We start from the raw sequence: 19,681 nt of genomic DNA on the forward strand, positions 1-19,681 counted from the left end.
TAAAGATTATAGAAAGAGACCAAAAATACAGAAGGCTCTAAAAAGATCCGTCAGATGGTCAAGAAGAGTCGTCGTAACAGTCACAACGGCAGTTTTCTCAGGGGACGACAATGGCGTTGTATCGTTGCTAGTAGTGGTCACTTCGAATACACGGTCGCGCAACAATGTCGCATTACTGTTAACTACACTTCATTTTCTCCAAAGAATTTGTGTATCAAATAATGACTAAAAGTTTTGACCCTTACTTGCACTGCAGGAAATGTTGTTAAAGTATGCAACAGAGGAACGAAAAATTTACTACAAACAATATTTTGTAGGTAGAATGAAATAATTTATTGTCTCTTCATCGTTTCCGACTACAAAGGAAATGTGTACAAAACAAATAGTGTAAAATGTTACACAGACAGACAAAGAGTGTGAAAGATGGTTGAGCACAACCAGTGAGGTAGTTTTGGTTACTTCCTCAGGGCCAGTTTCAGCTGTATACCTGTAGTGGACATCAGAACCGCGGACCACGTACTGTACTGAAGAGGCACCGTGGTTTCTTCACATCGACGAACTTCGTATTTGGACATCAAGTACGCCAGACCAATCTTAGCCTGAAGAAGACCTAGCCGCATTCCTGGAAGATAAAAATTAGTCCAGTCGCATGAGTCTGACGTTGATTTCCAAAATCCTCGTGTACAACTAATCGGGCTAAGATTATTTTCCAAAGGAAAATCTTAGGGGGAAAGATACAACAGCAAAATCGCGGTAGTTACGAAACGAAATGCAGTTATTTAAGAAAATTTAACAAACGTTGCTTATCAAACTACCACAGAAAAAAAAACAATTATCATGAATGTGATGAGTTGTAAAGAGACTATCGTAAATTTTTTGCATTACATGTGTGTTGCACCCCTATTAAGAGTCTGATTACTTACCTATACAGTTTCGAGGACCTTCACCAAATGGCATGTACACATATGGGTGTCTCTCTGCTTTCTGCTCTTCTGAGAACCTCTCGGGGTCGAAGTTTTGTGGTTCTCGGTAGTACTCGGGGTCGTGGTGCAGGGCGTATATCGGAATGAACACAGGCGTTCCTTTCTCAATAAGAGGCCCACCATCGGGAAGCTGGAAGTCGCGTGCACATCTCCGGTCCGTGGCAGCTGCCGGTGGGTGTTTTCTAAGAGTCTCTGTGGAACGGAAAGTAAGCCTTTAGGAAATGAAGTAACTAACACCGTCAATAGTTGTTACAAATTTATAGATTGTAAGTCTTTCAGTGATTCCGCTAAAACCAAAACGAAGCGTTACATACATGCGCTGCCACCATGTCTTTCTTACAGTTGCGATATTTTCTCCGCTAATGGACTGGGTGTTGTGTTGTCTTAATCATTGTCATCTCATGCCCATCGACACGCAAGTTGCCGAAGTGGCGTCAACTCAAAAGACTTGCACCAAGCGACCGGCCTACCCAACGGGAGGCCCTAGCAAGAAAACATTTCTTTTATTCCATTGTTTTATTTTAACGTGTTTTAACATCAGGTGAAGTATGAATTAACTCAATCTTCGATAGGCTAGTTGTAATAGGGGTGATTTTCAGGTAATGCAACACATTTTTTTCTAAAAATACCTGGTTTTATTCACGATTGCAAGACACCAATTATTCTCCACGCTTTTGGCTACAAAAACGTATACTCTCCGTCCAATGCAATGGTCTTAAACCACCTTACTTGGGGACATGTATGCCCGCATGTTGCCAATCTACCGGTCAACGTCGGAGACCACGTGTCACGATCAGTGTCGTAACGTGCAGGGAATGGTCCTTCGTCGCCCTTTATGGTCTTCTGTTAGGGAGCGAGGAGCTTAGCGGGCAAAAACATTTGAGTACCCCAACTGGAAGATGAGTGTGTCATCAGGACCAATAGAAAAGTACTGTTGAGCAGCAAGGTGCTTGATTCTGATGCGTCGATCACCTCGAATGAGAGTCATGGAACGTATCTGCAGGTACGAAGATGGAGAACCATTAAAAATTGTGCTCGACCGGGACTCGAACTCACAATTCCTGCTAATCGTGAGCGATCGCCTAACTTTTAGGCTGTTCGAGCACGCTTCACGGTCAGGCCCAATCTTCAACCATGTGTCTACAACCTGTACTCATACATCCATTACGTATATTCCATACAGGGAAGACATTTTAACTGACAGACGCTCGCTCGGTGTTGACAGATAAATGCGAAATTGCAATACCTACGTTGTTCAAAAGTACGATGCAAATCTCCTTCGGACATGCGTGCATGTCTGAACAACACAGGCACCGCAGTATCGTATCATATCGAGTGAGAGTGTCCGCACATTCCAAAATTGTAGAAATCACAGCCGTGTGCGGCCGGCGAGCACACTAGAGATCGGAAAGGTTTGCGCGTGCTTACTGCGATGAAGGCGCACGCCACGCCCAACGTCTCACCGTGCTTTTGCTCTCTGCCAGAGCAAGCTCCTTCGAATATCTGCGTTGCTCTGGTTTTCGGCCAAAAGAAACTCTATGACAGCTCTCTGCTTGGTACGCACCTCCATTATAGACGCCATTTTTAACGCTACGTATGGCGTCTTCACCTGTCGGAACTTCATGAAACTATAGGGGCTGAAGGAGGAATATTCTGCAACGGCCACTACAAAATTATTTTACGTTAGAAAGACATCGGACGACCGTTTCTAAAAGGTGTACAACTTTGCTTCCACCGTTTTTCCCCAACATTTGAGGCTTTAGAAAGCAAAGTGGTTACACATGTATCATCCAATGTACAAATGGTTCAAATGGCTCTGAGCACTATGGAACTTAACTTCTAATTTCATCAGTCCCCTATAACTTAGAACTACTTAAACCTAACTAACCTAAGGACATCACACACATCCATGCGCGAGGCAGGATTCGAACCTGCGAACGTAGCGGTCGTGCGGCTCCAGACTGTAGCGCCTAGAACCGCTCGGCCACATGGACCGGCCAAACGCCGTTTCAACATCTCTTGGTTTGAACTCACACAGGACACAAGTTCCTTCTTTCTGTATCATGCCCACAGCCTTGAGGCGTTTTGAAATGGCTTGCCGTGTCATTCCAAGTAATCGTACCAATTCTTCTTGAGTTTGACTCGAGTCTTCACTCAGCAATATCTCCAATTCTGCATCGTAGAAAACATTCTCTCTTCCACCACTGCGCCGGTCTACGACGTTCAATTCACCGTTCTTGAAACGCTGAAACCACTCACGACACGTTCTTTCACTTATAGCTTACCATACGTAGTTGAGAGCATTCGATGAGACTCAGGTGCTGTTTTCTTCACATTGAAACAAAACAGTAACACCTTCCGCAAATGACGAGAATTAGGCTCGGAAACTGACATTTTCCATCAAGAACAACTTGATGATGCAGACACAAATCGACTAATGTTTGAATGAGGTTATGTTGACCGAGGTCCAAGCTAACTGCGTGACGTCTACGATCTGTTTCTTTCGACCGCTACTTACAGTTGTCGCCACCTATCGGCAAACGGCGGAAGTAAAGTTGTACACCTTGTAAATCACTATCCAAATAAGTAGCTCAACGTGATATAAAGTCTTTCATATATTTGGTTGTGATAGGATACGTTATTTCCAATTTTTTGGATTCACATTAATTTAATACAATAACCTCCCCGCTGCTCTTACTCACTAGTGAACAAAATTAGAGCACAATCATCTGCCTCGCAACACCCACGAAATACATGAAATCTTTTAAGTGGAAAGTTCGGTCGGTGATAACCATTCGAGATTGCTTGCCTGCGAGGTGCTGGACATTGTTACAATCGATTACTCTTTGTTTCTTTCTGCTTCCGCATTGTCAGTTACATATGTCATCCGCACTTGATCGATTAACAGCTTTTCATGGGTTTCTACATTCTGTGGAAAACAGTATACAATCGCACCAAAAAGTATTGACACAGTTACATTTTAGTGGTTGTAGGTTAAGCGAAACATATATTTCAAAACAGAACCCAGACACGTGCCACCTTACATTACACAGATAACAAATATGTCTAAATCACCTGTCCGTAAAGTAACATACAGTGTCATGAAAATAAACAACACTTTTCTGCATCCAAAAAAGTATTGACACACGAGTATGAATCGGACGTCTTCTAATAGAAAGTGTGCATCCCTTTAGCATCTACAACAGCACGTAAACGCCTAGGAACGCTTTGTATTAAATTCCGAGTGACACCAGGGGTAATTTTCGACCATTCCTCCAGGAGCACTTTTTCCAGGTCGTTTTTACCGGACGGACGGCTTTTTCTGACTTGTGTGTCAACATGAGCCCGCAGGTCCTCTATGGGTTTCAAATCAGGGCTCTGAGGTGGTGTTAGAACCCTTCTGGGGGTATTGTACAGTAACCACTCCCGGGTTTTCATGGAGGTATGTTTTGGGTCGTTGTCTTGCTGGAAATGAAACACCCCAGTAAGGGCAAATATCTGTGCACAAGCATGTAAATTACCTCGCAACACGTCGATTTATCTCATGTGATCCATTGCACCGTGGATTACAGCGAGATTTCCAACGCCGGACGCCGCCATACAGCCCCAGACCATGACACCGCCCCCAACGTGGTGTTTGATGTCGAGGTGCGTATTCGGATTGCGCCTAATTTTCTTTCTTGCATCAAATCCGAACACACTGAACATCGATTAATCGTTAAATATCACAGTGTCCCAAAACCCCATCGGCTTACTGATGTAGTCCTTCGCAAACTGCAGGCGTTTCTGCCGGTTAATTTCCGACATGTATGGTTTTTTTCCTGGGAGAACGTCCATGCATGTCAGCCTCATTCAACACATTTCGTATAGTTTGAAGACTAAACGTCTTGTCGGACGTTGTATGAACAACCTCAGCAATAGTTGCTGCACTTGTAGCAGGTTCCTTTCGAGCAAGTGCGATGATATTGCGACGCTCTCGAGTTGTAAGCACTTTTTTACCTCCAGGACGACGCGTATTCACTGTTATTCCAGTCTATTTATATCTATGAATGATGGCCCGTACCGTGGTGTAGCTAACAGACACCTCCGCTCCGATTTGTCGATAGCTTCTCCCTTGTGAATGGAGCAATACCACTCTCTCACGCTACGCCACTGTGTGTTCCCTCTTCTTCAGCCCCATGCTGACCACTATCGCGCAGTACAGCAACACACTAGCGACTTGCCCGTCAACAACACGCAGTGTCTATTGCGTCAGCAGATGGCGTTCCAGTACCTGAAATCCCAGCAATATACCGGGAAGCCACGCTCTGTGCCAATACGTTTTGTGTGCGGAGGAGATACATGTATGCCCTAAACACTGCATTTCTTTGTTAATGGTAGGCACTGTGGGCAGAATTGTAACGTATGATGTGTGAGGTAGCACATACATGTGCTGTGTACTGGAAGGTGCGGCGTTTGTAACCAGCAACGTTAAATACGCACGTGTGCCAATACTTTTTGGTCAGGAGATCACTGTAGGCAAAACCACCCCTTCCTTTCGTCTGCCTTACTTCTGTATCACCATTTATGGCCGTCCTATCACCCTCAACCCCACCCTCAAGTACCTTGGCGTCACCGTTGACCATCGCCTCTCCTGGACCCCGGACAATCCAAGCCAAGGCACACTCCCTCCTCCAAGCTTCTTTCTGGCCATGCATAGAGTCTGGACCCCTCCACCATTCTCCACACCTATAAATCCCTAATTCGCCCTAGCCTCTTCTACGCCCACACGGCATGGATCTCCGTCCCTCCTACCTTTTACAAATCCCTTCAAATTCTAGAACGCCATCCGCTCTGCCTCGCCTATCGCATCCATGTCCCCTCCCCAAGATGATCCTATATGACCTTATTCCATTCCGGCACCTCCTCCTTTTCCTCAAACAGATACAGATCCACTACACCTCCGGTAAATTTGATCCCCCTCACCCACTTGTCTCTCCCATCCTCTCCCACCCCTGTCTGCTGCCGCGCCTGTATTCCCACGTCCTACCTGCTCTCCATCTCTATACCCCCTCCACTCTCCATACCCTCGCCCAAGGTGGCTTCCAGCAACTCCCCCTCCCTGATGATGCCCTCATTCCCTCCATCTACCCTTCCTACCAACTTTGATCCTCCTCTACCACACCCTGTGTTTTTTCCTTAGGACACCCTCTCTCCCTCCTCCCTTCCTACCCCCTCCTCCCACCAGGCTTCCCCTACTCCCCCCTGTACCTTCTTTCCTCCCCCTCCCATCTCCTCTGCCACTCGCACCTACACCCTCACCTCTCCCTTCTCCCCTACCTTTTCCCCTTTTTGGCAGGTCCCTGGACTCGTACACTTATAGTGAAGAGATAATCGCCTAGTGTTCGTGTGTGCCGTCGTGTTCGTGTTCCAGCGTTCTAGTGTTTCATCCTTTGTGCTCCACTGTTCGCATGTGTCGTGTCCTTCATCTCTGTGGATGCCCACCTTGCTGAACGTTTTTATTTTGGACACTGCGCCCGTGAACGGCACCATGTGTTTTAATTTTGTATGTCTACGTCTGTATATCCACCATGTCTGTTTTTCGATGATCTCCTTTTGTATCATTAGTCATATCTGTGGCCGAAGAGCGGCGTAATTTTCCGCTGCTGGCCTACCTGTATCAGGTGTGAAAATAACAATAACAAAAAAAAAAATACTTTTTCATGCTATTGTAATTTTGAAACAGCTTTCGAAAGTATCAGAAGTACTGTATAAATAAGGGAAATGGCTTTGAGGAGACTTGTTAACCACTGGTTGTTCTTTATAATAATTCTAGCAACCACGATAATTCTATGCTTGGAGGTATGAACGATGGCGATCTAGTTTAGGCTCGTTTTGCGCACCTACGTCACTCATTCGTCGACAGCCAAAGGGCGTTGGGTACTGCTCTGAGCGCTCTGTTGTGAATTTTGTATGCAATGCGAGCAGTCTACGCGATCGTAGTGATCTTCTTAGTGAATTATTATTCCATCTGTTGCGAGTTGTCATGTTTGATGGTGGTAGTAAGCGACAAATTCTACAGAGTTGCGAGACCTAATTTGCAGGATACACGCTGACATCAGGCGCAAATCACGTGTATGCGCTTACCGCAACTGTCAGGCTTGGAAACGGCGAGAGCCCAATCTGCGTCCGTTCCCCTACTTGCGCTAACCGCAGTCGTCCGTGGATTGGGCTATAGTAACGGCACTGGACTACACGTCTGCTGTTTTATAGAGCCGTTAACTTCCCATTGATATCAAAGCAGTTTCTGAAACGATCAGTTAGTCAAATGGGTTAGGAAGAAAATCCGAATGAAGTTCCATGGCTTTTATCCTGACCTGATAACGGAATCACGTTTCCCTACGGAGATTGGAAGCTTGCTCCTTGCGAGCTTCTCCACTACGCTCGGTATGCTTCAGGTTCATATTTCGGTTACATAATACCGGCCTCAGTTGCTGTTATCAGGAGAGAATCTAGCTGGTACGAGCACGCTAACACACACCCTATAGTAAAATCACTGTGTTTACATGTAACGTGTGAGGCGTCTACTCGCATCACGGTGACGCTTATTTGACATATTCATAAAAACAGAACAAATATTATGAGCCACTGATTCAGAATTGCCTTGAAAATAATCTGATGTACCCATTACAAAAGCTAAGAACGAGTTAGTCAAATAAATAGAGCTACGGATGTGGGCTTATAAAGTTTTCTTTCCTGTTGCTTGCCTTTCTCGTTTTTTTTTGTTTTTTTTAACACCTCCATTCCCGTGGAACGGGCAGTGTACATTTCATTTTGACGAAGTCAGTGCATGGGGATGGAAGTATTTGGCTTCTTTGCGCCCAAATATTTTGTGTTTGTCTTGTAATGTTCAGAACAATATCTACCCACTTTGTGTGTCTTTCCTTCCTTTGTTTCCAATTGATGTTTATTTCTTCTTTTATCGCCACTGGCTGGAATTCGTTCACGTGAATGCCATGTGAGCGCATCTCCCGAGTGTTTCCGAAACACTGTGAGTACCGTTTTCCATCCTGTTACATCTTGGAATACATGTAATAAATTCACATCAGCGGCGTTCAAAAAACGATCGAATGCTAACTTTCGATACAATTTTACTGTCTTTCTCAATTTACCGCTATAAGCACTCGTCTGATCAGAAAAAAATCAGTAGCAGTTTTTCCCTTTTAAATTCAGTAACCATTTTTGGTTTTCGATAAACCCCTGTTTTGGTTGTCACGCTTCCTGCTTCATTAGAATGTTTGATAGAAAGGAAAGAAACATCTCTTTTGTCTTTTCATTTCAGGGAAGTAATTCCTTGACTGTCCTCTTTTGCAGTCACTTCCCTGTGATCAGTTTGGTCAGTACAGTTTCTTTCGGAAATCTTCTGTGATTTAGTCAAAGGGTACCAACCAAATGTGGATTCTTTGTTATGAGTTTGCTTGCCAAATCTACACCGGAATACTAATTATCGATACATAATGTATGGGCTTTATTGAATACGGCAACGGCCTTGCCGCAGTGGATACACCGGTTCCCGTGATATCACCGAAGTTAAGTGCTGTCGGGCGTGGTCGGCACTTGGATGGGTGACCATCCGGACCGCCATGCGCTGTTGCCATTTTTCGGGGTGCACTCAGCCTCGTGATGCTAATTGAGGAGCTACTCGACCGAATAGTAGCGGCTTCGGTCAAGAATGCCATCACAACGAACGGGAGAGCGGTGTGCTGACCCCACGCCCCTCCTATCCGCATCCTCTGCTGAGGATGACGCGGCGGTCGGATGGCCCCGACGGGCCCACTCGTGGCCTTAAGATGGTGTGCTTTATTGAATATATCTTGACACAACCTCATTATAATATCTGTAGGCGTGTTCTTTTATATAGCAAGTACTTTGCCAGTGTAAATCAGGAAACTGTAGCGGTATGCATTATCACAGCACAGTTTAAACAATTTCATGCCGTATTTGTGCCTCTTTTGTTTAAAATATTCCCTGAATATAATTCGTGCTCGTTGATACATCGTATTTCGGCAAGACCAGAATACTTCTAAAATTTTGGTTTACTTCGTCGATAGTGATTTTGACAGGTGATCTGAAGCATCAATTTTTGTATTCTCTGCAAAGTGCAACATCGCAACAGAATTTCGGAATGGTCTATTCTTGTTTTCTTTCGCAGGTATGTTTGCAAAACAGTGGATCCTGACACTAATGTAAACATATGGATGGATGCTTCAACAATCCTATCGAAAAAATCAGTCCAAATAACCGCTTATTTTCGTCCTTGTTTGTTGTGATCCATTGATTAAAATGTTGGAATCTAATTGGCGCTTGTGTAGCGTAAACATTTTTTTGCTCTTTTCATCTGTGACAAAATGTCCACTAAAATTTTCGACTTTGTTACTCTGTTCCAAATTTTCCTCACTCATTTTGTCACCATTGGCACTCGCAAAACGTACAGTGTTAGGCTGGTTGCCCCGAGGATCAAACCACGTACTTAGACCATTTATCGAACCGTAGAACGAAATCTCACTTTCGGATGATGGCAATCTCATTACACGGCAATGTTTACGTGGGACAAATAGCTCACTCGATGAATCATTGTCGTCTCCTCGCGACATTTTTACTGGTATGGGCAACAATGTTCTTTGAAAATAATCGCTCTGAAACTAGTCCCTATGTACACAACTGTGGCATACGCTACCTGGTCATCCCTCTGAGGCTGTCTTCTTACCATACCATGTCCGCTTAGACTCCAAATTAACAACTGTCAAGTGGCGTATCTGCATTTTGTTGACTTGCCCAGGATGGCGGCAGTTTTTCCAAGGTAAAATTTTTCTGATGGGTTTACTTTTTTCAGATAGGTGCCAACGTCAACCCACCACACAATCTTTATACTGTGGCACTGTCGTCTCCATTTGTGTGTTGCTGACTCCACGTGTCGTGCCTATTTTCGTATAGAAAAGCAAACGACGAAACTCGTCCACCAAAGCAGTGAGGCTGGGATGGCAGCGAGGGAAACTTGTCAGTATAGGGCGAGTTCCCTCGATTTCTTTTGTCTCAGCTAACCCCCATGAAGAAACTGCGTCCTGGTTTCAAAGGAGTGCGCGAATAATAGCTACACTGGGAAAAAATACGAAATAGTAGCATTGATACGCAAGGTTGCAGATTGTCTTATGAGCTGATATTAGGAGTGTCATTGGCTGTGATAATGTTGTGCACATAGTTCCGCGTAGTCAGCGCGTACACAACTTTCCCACTAGAGCGCGACCCGCTAAGCACAACAGCGCAGGCGCAGCGCTCGTCCGTCTCCGCACTACGAGATGGCGCTGCCATAATGACGGACCAAATTCTGCTTCTGCCGATCCGCGTATTAATATGTAATGCAGCCAATGAGATTGCTCCTACCGTAGAACCTTTTCTCCTCGCTGATCACACTCGCGCAGTGATACCTGAACGCGTGAGGTATTATAACGAGTGTACAGACCTCCGATTAGTCAGTCTGCATTTGTCTGCACCAGTTTGTACCAGTCTGCATTTGTCTGTACCAGTCTATAGTCAAGTTTCAGTCTGCGCGTAATAAGATTATCATATTCCTATTCATAGCCACGAAGAGAAATGTATAGACGCTTTGTCAAATATCAGAGATATGAGAATAAGATTAACGTACCAAGACCAAAGGAACTTCAGATTGTCAATTGTAAATAGCATCCAGAACCAAGTTAAGTTATTTTTATGCTTGTTATTATTTTAATAAATGTGTGGGAAAATTAATCAAGTTCTGTTTAAAGTTTGTCACCGTCAATCTGCTATTCTAAGCGTGCAAGTGGCATTTCTATCGTCTGACCTAACGGCAGAAGATAAACACGCCACGATAAGACCACGAGACATATTGCTGACACTCGCCTACTTCGTTAGAGCGACAAGTCAAATAATCCGATGGTGTGGGTACCGAAGGTCTTACAGTACGCACACCACAGATAAAAAATATGGAAATCAAAAGTAGAAATTCAGACCCAACTCCAGTAGCGGTGGCAAGAAGTGAATCTTTCACAGAGGGTGAATATGCACAGTGTAAATCGTACCAGGCTACAAGGCGCCAACATTAGAGCAAAGAGTAAGACACTCCTACGGATTACAGAGTGTGTGCACGTTAATTTCATTCCTATTACGATTTTTGAGCAACAAATTTTGATCCCTACACAACATATTCAACACGATGTCTGCAACATTTCTAATGGGACATATAAGGAGGACTACCAAGGCATAAGGAGGACTACCAAGGCAGGTGGGCCCACTCGAATATTTTTTATTGCATGTACGTCTAACATATGTATTATGCTTGGTTATGCACCAGGACTATGTACAGTAACGTGAGACGTGGATAATCGGAGAGGACCTCCTACCGTCCATTGTTAAATAAACGCGTACAGACTAGCCTAACATATCTCGTCTAAACGGCCTAATTATAATACTGCAAGAACAGCCACGGATCTTAGACCCACGATTGCAAGGGAGGATTCGCAACTCGTTGCAGCAACTTGTGCAATGCTCTGTTCGGATGCAAGCACATGAACCCTTGTTATAACCCTCCTTGTAGTGGTGTAGTTAGTGAATCACCTTCTGGCATTGGTCATAAACCGCGACCCACTTCTGCAAACACCTCCCCAACTTTTCAACTGTTACTGCCTCTCGCAACTTTAGAGTATTAATTCTCAGTCCATAACGGCAGCAACCATGATGCATTAGAACAATCACAACATCTACAGTTCATCTGCGAAGCATAACTTCCAATCCTCCACAAACGGTAATAGGAACCTACCTTGGTATAGCTTACAGTGCACTAGCACCTTTGGAAGTTCAGGAGCTGCTTAAAAAACTTCATTCGCTCGTCATTGCTCTGTTTCTTATGCATCTTCCTACGGAACACTGAAATGCGATTCCCGGCGGTATTCCCTACATGCACTACAACTGTATGCCATCAAATACAGGATCCGACACTTCAGATTGAATCCTTTCACATATATCTGACCTAATTTGCTTGTTTTCGTTAGCCATATCATTACTTGTACTTATTCGCTCTCTCACAATCCGAAGCTCATGCAAATGAATCACCTTGACTTCGGGGCTTTGCTTTTTAGAAAAGGTATTACTAGGTTAAGGCAACGGCCTCGCCGCAGTGGCTACACGGGTTCCCGTGAGATCACCAAAGTTAAGCACTGTCAGGCATGGCCATCACTTGGACGGGTGACCATCCAGCCGCCATGCGCTGTTGCCATTTTTTGGAGTGCACTCAGCCTCGTGATGCCAATTGAGGAGTTACTCGACCAAATAGTAGCAGCTTCGATCAAGAATACCATCATAACGACCGGGAGAGAGGTGTGCTGACCACATGCCCCTCGTATCCGCATCCTCAACTGAGGATGACACGGCGCTCGGATGGTCCTGATGGGCCACTTGTGGCCTGAAGACGGAGTGCTTGTTTGCTTATTACTAGGTTGGTTTTATCTATATCTACCTTAAGCTGAAAGGCATCAGACTCATGTTCACAGGAATGGTAAGTCAGAAAATGAACGTCCACTGACATGTCATCTCTAAGGTGAGGAATAGTTAAGAACTGGTGTTCAATCTCGACAATGGCAGCAGCGCCTCATGCAAAATCATTTCGGCACCTTACCAGTCTCACCAAAAAATTGAAAATCAGACATTGGCACTGCAGTCATTCCTTCTTTTCTCTTGGAAAACCGTCAGAATAATAATCTGACACAGGAAAGACTTCAAAACTTCGGCCTGTTAACACTTCGGAATTAATATCATTTACTCGTGCACGAACAATAGGAATCTAATTATTTTCGGTTAACAAATCTTCAGCAACTACTCAAGGATCTAAACCTTTTTACCATGAGAATTTACATTTGGCGCTCTCGTCAAAGGTAAGACTGAAGCTACTTTGGCAGCCCAGAGAGAAGCCAGGCTTATCGAAGTTTCTCCGTTTGATTTCTAAATTATCGATCACACTTTACATTGAGGTGACAAAATTCATGGGATAGCACGTATACAAATGGCGGTAGTATCCCGTACACCATATACAAAAGGGCAGTGCATGGGTGGAGCTGTCGTCCGTGCTCAGGTGATTCATGTCGAAAGGATTCCGACGTGACTACGGGCCGACGACGGGAATTAACTGACTTTGAAGGCGGAATGGCTGTTGGAGATAGACGCATGTGACATTCCATTTCTCAAATCGTTAGGGACTTCAGTATTCCAAGATCCACATCCTAAAGAGTCTGCTGACAATACCAAATTTCAGACATTGCCTCTCACCGCTGGCAACGCAGCGGCCGACGCCCTTCTCTTAACGATCGATAACAGCGGCATTTGATTAGAGTTGTCAGTGTTAATAGCCAAGCAAAAATGCATGAAATAACCACAGAAATCAATGTGGGTCTTACAAGAAACGAATCAGTTAGGACAGTGATCCATAACGAGCGGAATGGAGACAGTATGGTTAAATTTTTTCTGTAGCGGACTTCCAACGACTTGTTAAGTCCATGACACGTCGAGTTACGCTGCACAAATAACCAGATAATCTAATAAAGACGTCTGTGTAACGAAGCTTCTGTGTCAGTACTCAGTCATGGACATGTGTGTGTGTGCGTCTGTGTGTGTGTGTGTGTGTGTGTGTGTGTGTGTGTTTTTTTTTTCCCTAGCAACTGGAAGTCTGATTATCGCACTCGGTATCGACAAAGTCTGGGGGCAGGTCCGGATCTCGAACACCATTTTAAACTGTAACGGAATATAAAAGCAGCTTACAATGGGCTACAGAGTGAAAAAAATTACTTCAGGATAGTTGTGTGGAATCCGTTACGTCCTCCAAATGAAGATTGCCTTTGTGGAAATGAAAAGAAGGCAGTCAGTTTTAGTTATGATGGTGGCTGCAGAAACTCACCTGCGACAACCTTTTCCAGATATTTCATGCTGGAAATGGCTTCGTACGTCAACTGCCCTGCGTTCTCTTTCAGCGTGGCGTCCACCTCCTCGTGCAGTCTCTTCTGTACATCTTGATTGAGAGCCAGTTCATAGAGGGCGAAACTCATGGTGGTCGACGATGTTTCAAATCCTGCGGCGTAAAACAGGATCGACTGTGCCGCCACGTCGTCGATCGTAAATTCTGTGGAAAGAAGTCGTGCCATTAGCTCAATTCCTGTATCTGATAGTAGTGAGTTCATCTTACAACACCGTGCTTTAACAGCGCAGTAACGCATTCTGTCGCAGCACGACTGATCAGTCGGTTGCTAGACGCTTTTGATAGAGACGAAGCAGCTGAGATCTCACGCAACTTTTCTATGGAGCTATTCACTCAGAAAAGCCTGTAATTAAGTCTTTATTTCCAAATGTAAATGTTTTTTCGGGCCAGTTTTTTCACTGTAATTTTTTGTGGTATTTAGTGACTGTGTATGTTCTAAAACGCAGTAGTTCACGTTTACCGTTGTGTGTGATAGCACTATAGCACAACAGGCAGTACTCCACAATGAGAGATTTACTGGCAATCAGTGTTTTCATCAGGTGAAAATCAACAGTCATGGATTACTTTAGAAAATGCATTTTAACCATCAACTACTTTATTTAATAAAACAGCTGATAGCTAAATTTATTTTCGAAAGCGGCTGACAGCCGCTTGGCAGAATCGATAATTCTAGTAAATATTTTATTTTTCTGCCGTACGACAGTCCGTCAGAATTAAAAACAGATTTCAATCGTTACGAAGGCAGATCCGTGGTTTGTATGTATAGAATTTCTGTTGTTACTGTCTCTTAATGTCGTACTACAAAAGACGTAATTTACAGACTTCATATTGAGTCTAGCTCTGCTGGCCTTAATTAGCTACAGGGAGACAATTATTGAACTATATGAAGAAACGTAAATTAGTTACAAACTACAGCGCGCACACACTTTATTCAACATGTAAGGTCGCTACACATATTCGGGTTTATGTTATGACATGTTCGATGTGCCTGCCATCCTTGGCTATGATGTGGCGCAGACGAATAGCGAAATCCTGCATGACCCGCCGAAGTGTCGGAACATCGGTGCTGTCGATAACCTATTGAATGGCTGTTTTAAGCTTAGCTATGGTTTTGGGGCTATTGCTGTACGCCTTGTCTTTAATATAGCCCCACAGAATTGAGTCGCATGTGCTCAGATCCAGAGAACATGGCGGTCAATCGACGCCCATGCCCAGTGGCCTCTGGGTACCCCAGAGCAACAATGCTGTTCCCAAAGGGCTCCTCCAGGACATCAAATACTCTCTTGCTTCGGTGGGGTCGAGCTCCGTCTTTCACGAATCACATCTTGTCGAAATTAGGATCGCACTGGATAATGAGCATGAAATCATCTTCGAAACCTACCGTACCGTTCGGTAGTCACCGTGCCATCAACGAATATCGCACCGAATATTCCGTGACTGGACATTGAACATCACACACAAACCAGTTGAGGATGAAGGGAATTCTCAGTTCCCCCAATAGGCCAATTTTGCTAATTGACGAACCATCCAAATGGAAGTGGGCTTCGTCGCTAAACCAAACAACAACGAGCATACTAATTCCCGTCTTGCCCAGCTGCCAACCGCGCAGTTTGAATGTCCTAACACCAACCGTTCAGAAGGCATGACACTTTTATTTCATACAGTTCAATAATTGTCACCCTGTATATTTTGTGTGAGACGATTTTGTAAAATAAGTAACTGTGTATTTCAATAGTAAAGTATGAATCTGTTCTACATCTGTACAACACTCCATAAGCTATTGGGCCGTGTATGATGGAGGGCACACCGTCCCACTATTATCGATTTTCTCTCCTGTTCCATTCACGTATTGAGCGATGGGAAAAAAGGCTGATAAATTCCTCTGTTTGCATCCAAATCTCGCTTATCTTTTTTTGTGATTCTTATGCGAGATACATGTTGGTGAGAGCTTAATGGACGCGGTTATCTTCGAATACTTCTCCTTCTCCCATGTATCTCAATTTACTGACGGATATTGGCCTCTTCTATACGTTTCTATTTGTCTTCGGTTTTTTATCTACCTCTTACCAACTTGTTACAGCCACCAGCCTCGCGTCTTCAAGCCATCCCTTTTCGCGTCTTCCAGTGCGCCGATCTTGTGATCCCGGGGTCTCCATTGAACAGTTCTAAGGATCGACATTGTCGAGCTACGTGCCCGCTCCATCGTCACTTCAGTGTTGCAGTTTTCTCTGGGACGTCTGTCATTCTTCTAACGTCCCCTGATCGAATCCTACCCCTGACGCTGACTCCTTAGAATCTGTCGTTCCATGCGTCGTTGAGTGCGCTGTAGTTTACGGGCACTTGCCTTAGTCAGACTCATAGTCTGCAGACTGTAGGATAAACCTGGTACTGCGCACATATTATAGACCTCATTTGGGACATCCTTGTTGGTCATAATAGATCTTATTTTCTGTAATGTTGCTCAGCTCACTCCCATTCTGCGAGGAATTTCTGCATTTTGATAGTTTTTCCCAGGTTTAATTTTGTGACCAAGGTAGATGAATTCATGAAAAGTTTCAGTAGACTAGTTTTCGGCTGTAAGTTGTTGTCTGCTTGGGCTTAGTTCAAAAATGTTTCAAGTGGCTCTGAGCACTATAGGACCTAACTTCTGAGATCATCAGACCCCTCAGTGTGATAAGGGCTATGCGAGAGGTGTTCAATGAATTCGAAAGTAAAGTTCTATGTACTGACTTGGCAGAATATCTTAAGAAATTTTGGTCTTACGTCAAAGCGGTAGGTGGATAAAAATAAATGTCTAGACACTCTGTAACCAAAATAGTACTGAAACAGAGAATGACAGACTAAAGGCCGAAACACTAAATGTCTTTTGCAAAGCTGTTTCACAGAGGAAGACTGCGCTGTAGTTCCTTCTCTACTTTGTCGTACAGATGACAAAATGGTAGATATCCAAATAGAAGACAGAGAGATAGAGAAACAATTAAAATCGCTCAAAAGAGGAAAGGCCGCTGGTCTTGATGGAATACCAGTTCGATTTTACACAGAGTACGCGAAGGAACTTGCCCCCCTTCTTGCAGCGGTGTACCGTAGCTGTCTAGAAGAGCGTAACGTTCCAAAGGATTGGAAAAGAGCACAGGTCATCCCCGTTTTCAAGAAAGGACGTCGAACAGATGTGCAAAACCATAGCCGGCCGCGGTGGACTCGCGGTTCTAGGCGCGCAGTCCGGAACCGTGCGGCTGCTACGGTCGCAGGTTCGAATCCTGCCTCGGGCATGGATGTGTGTGATGTCCTTAGGTTAGTTAGGTTTAAGTAGTTCTAAGTTCTAGGGGACTAATGACCACAGCCGTTGAGTCCCATAGTGCCCAGAGCCATTTGAAACTTTTTTTTTTTTTTTGAAAAACCATAGACCTATATCTCCAAAGTCGATCAGTTGTAGAAATTTGGAACACGTATTATGTTCGAGTATGATGACTTTTCTGGAGATTAGAAATCTACTCTGTAGGAATCAGCATGGGTTTCGCAAAAGACGCTCGTGTGAAACCCAACTCGCGCTATTCGTCCACGAGAGTCAGAGGGCCATAGACACGGGTTCACAGGTAGATGTCGTGTTTCCTGACTTCCGCAAGGCGTTCGATACAGTTCCCCACAGTCGTTTAATGAACAAAGTAAGGGCATATGGACTATCAGACCAATTGTGTGAATGGATGGAAGAGTTCCTAGATAACAGAACGCAGCATGTCATTCTCAATGGAGAGAAGTCTTCCGAAGTAAGAGTGATTTCAGGTGTGCCGCAGGAGAGTGTCGTAGGACCGTTGCTATTCAGAATATACTTAAATGATCTTGTGGATGACATCGGAAGTTCACTGAGGCTTTTTGCAGATGATGCTGTGGTATATCGAGAGGTTGTAACAATGGAAAATTGTACCGAAATGCAGGAGGACCTGCAGGAATTGACGCATGGTGCAGGGAATGGCAATTGAATCTCAGTGTAGAAAAGTGTAATGTGTTGCGAATACATAGAAAGATAGATCCCTTATCATTTAGCTACAAAATAGCAGGTCAGCAACTGGAATCTGGGAGTAGGCATTAGGAGTGATTTGAAATGGAATGCTCATATAAAGTTGATCGTTGGTAAAGCAGATGCCAGACTGAGATTCATTGGAAGAATCCTAAGGAAATGCAATCCGAAAACAAATGAAGTAGGTTACAGTACGCTTGTTCGCCCACTGCTTGAATACTGCTCAACAGTGTGGGATCCGTATCAGATAGGGTTGATAGAAGAGAGAGAGAAGATCCAATGAAGAGCATTGCGCTTCCTTACTGGATCATTTAGTAATCGCGAAAGCGTTACGGAGATGATAGATAAACTCCAGTGGAAGACTCTGCAGGAGAGACGCTCAATATTTCGGTGCGGGCTTTTGTTAAAGTTTCGAGAACATACCTTCACCGAAGAGTCAAGCAGTATATTGTTTCCTCCTACGTATATCTCGCGAAGAGACCATGAGGATAAAATCAGAGAGATTAGAGGCCACACAGAAGCATACCGACAATCTTTCTTTCCACGAACAATACGAGACTGGAATAGAAGGGAGAACCGATGGAGGTACTCAAGGTACCCTCCACCACACACCGTCAGGTGGCTTGCGGAGTGTGGGTGTAGATGTAGATGTAGAACTTAGAACTACGTAAACCTAACTAACCTAAGGACATCACGCACACCCATACCCGAGGCAGGATTCGAACGTGCGACCGTAGCGATCGCGCGGATCCTGACTGTAGCGCCTAGAACAGCACGGCCACTACGGCGTGTACTTCTAAGGATATCATGTATTCTCAAGAGCCAAATTTCCCAGAAAAAGTTTGATTAAATGATACTAGCCTATGGTCGCTTCTGGCGTCGAGTCTGTTGAGTACAGACGCATATTTCCAGTTCTGTTTTTTGTTAGTGTGAATGAAGTCCATTTCATGTCTGGTTTGACCATCAGGGCTCTTCACTGTTCATTTACGTTGGATAGACTTCCCAAAAAAGTTACTCGTTCATTTTAGAACACAATTTCTCTAAATGTCCTCAACGGGGCTCCCTGAAAACTATGTCACCTTTCTCCCAATGATTGCCACTTAGATTCACTCATCATTTCTGGTACACTTCCGCATCAGCCATACCGATCTGCTACGATCTCTAGATCGCGTCTTGTAATATTTCTGGCTTAGTCAGCCATCATATTAGGCTCCAAGAAGCTGTCCCCAGAACAGTGGAGATGCAAGAAGTATATAGATGACGAAATGCGGTCTGAGGTACCTGTGACAGATGTTGGATTCGGTACCATTCCCGTGAGAAAGACCGCCTGCATAATGCTACTGCTCTGTGATTGGCTTCTGTGTTCGGAGCAAGGACGCCAAAACGTTAAAGTATAGTTATTATTATTAGTTAAACTACTCGTTGTAATGACTTCAGTTTTTAATATAAATATCTCTCAACAGCTATCAGTCAGTCATTTTAGAATTATTAAAAACAAGTTAAAATAAAAACTGAAGACTGACGAAATTGCAGACGAAGCACTTCAGAAGTGTTCGGGTCACGCCATTTCTGGTATGGCGCACGAAGTGTTTCGGGCTGTTCGTCAGTCTGGATTAGGCAGTCGAGATATACAGGCGTGTTGTC

The 19,681-nt window shown here is 44.3% G+C and overlaps 1 protein-coding gene across 1 annotated transcript in view; it reads right to left on the minus strand.

Moving 5' to 3' along the window:
* Window positions 1–309: 309 nt before the first annotated feature.
* The window catches only part of LOC126273058 (cytochrome P450 6k1-like), a 93,073-nt gene continuing 73,701 nt past the window's right edge, over window positions 310–19,681 (minus strand). Inside the window, exons 6-8 of the mRNA XM_049976464.1 lie at window positions 13,945–14,166; window positions 924–1,175; window positions 310–622 (exon numbers count right to left, since the gene is read on the minus strand). Coding sequence (XP_049832421.1) covers window positions 456–622; window positions 924–1,175; window positions 13,945–14,166 — 641 coding nt within the window. The 3' untranslated portion in view covers window positions 310–455. The remainder of the gene's footprint in view (window positions 623–923; window positions 1,176–13,944; window positions 14,167–19,681) is intronic.

The sequence above is a fragment of the Schistocerca gregaria genome, chromosome 5 (assembly GCF_023897955.1).
Source record: "Schistocerca gregaria isolate iqSchGreg1 chromosome 5, iqSchGreg1.2, whole genome shotgun sequence".
NCBI lineage: Eukaryota > Metazoa > Arthropoda > Insecta > Orthoptera > Acrididae > Schistocerca > Schistocerca gregaria.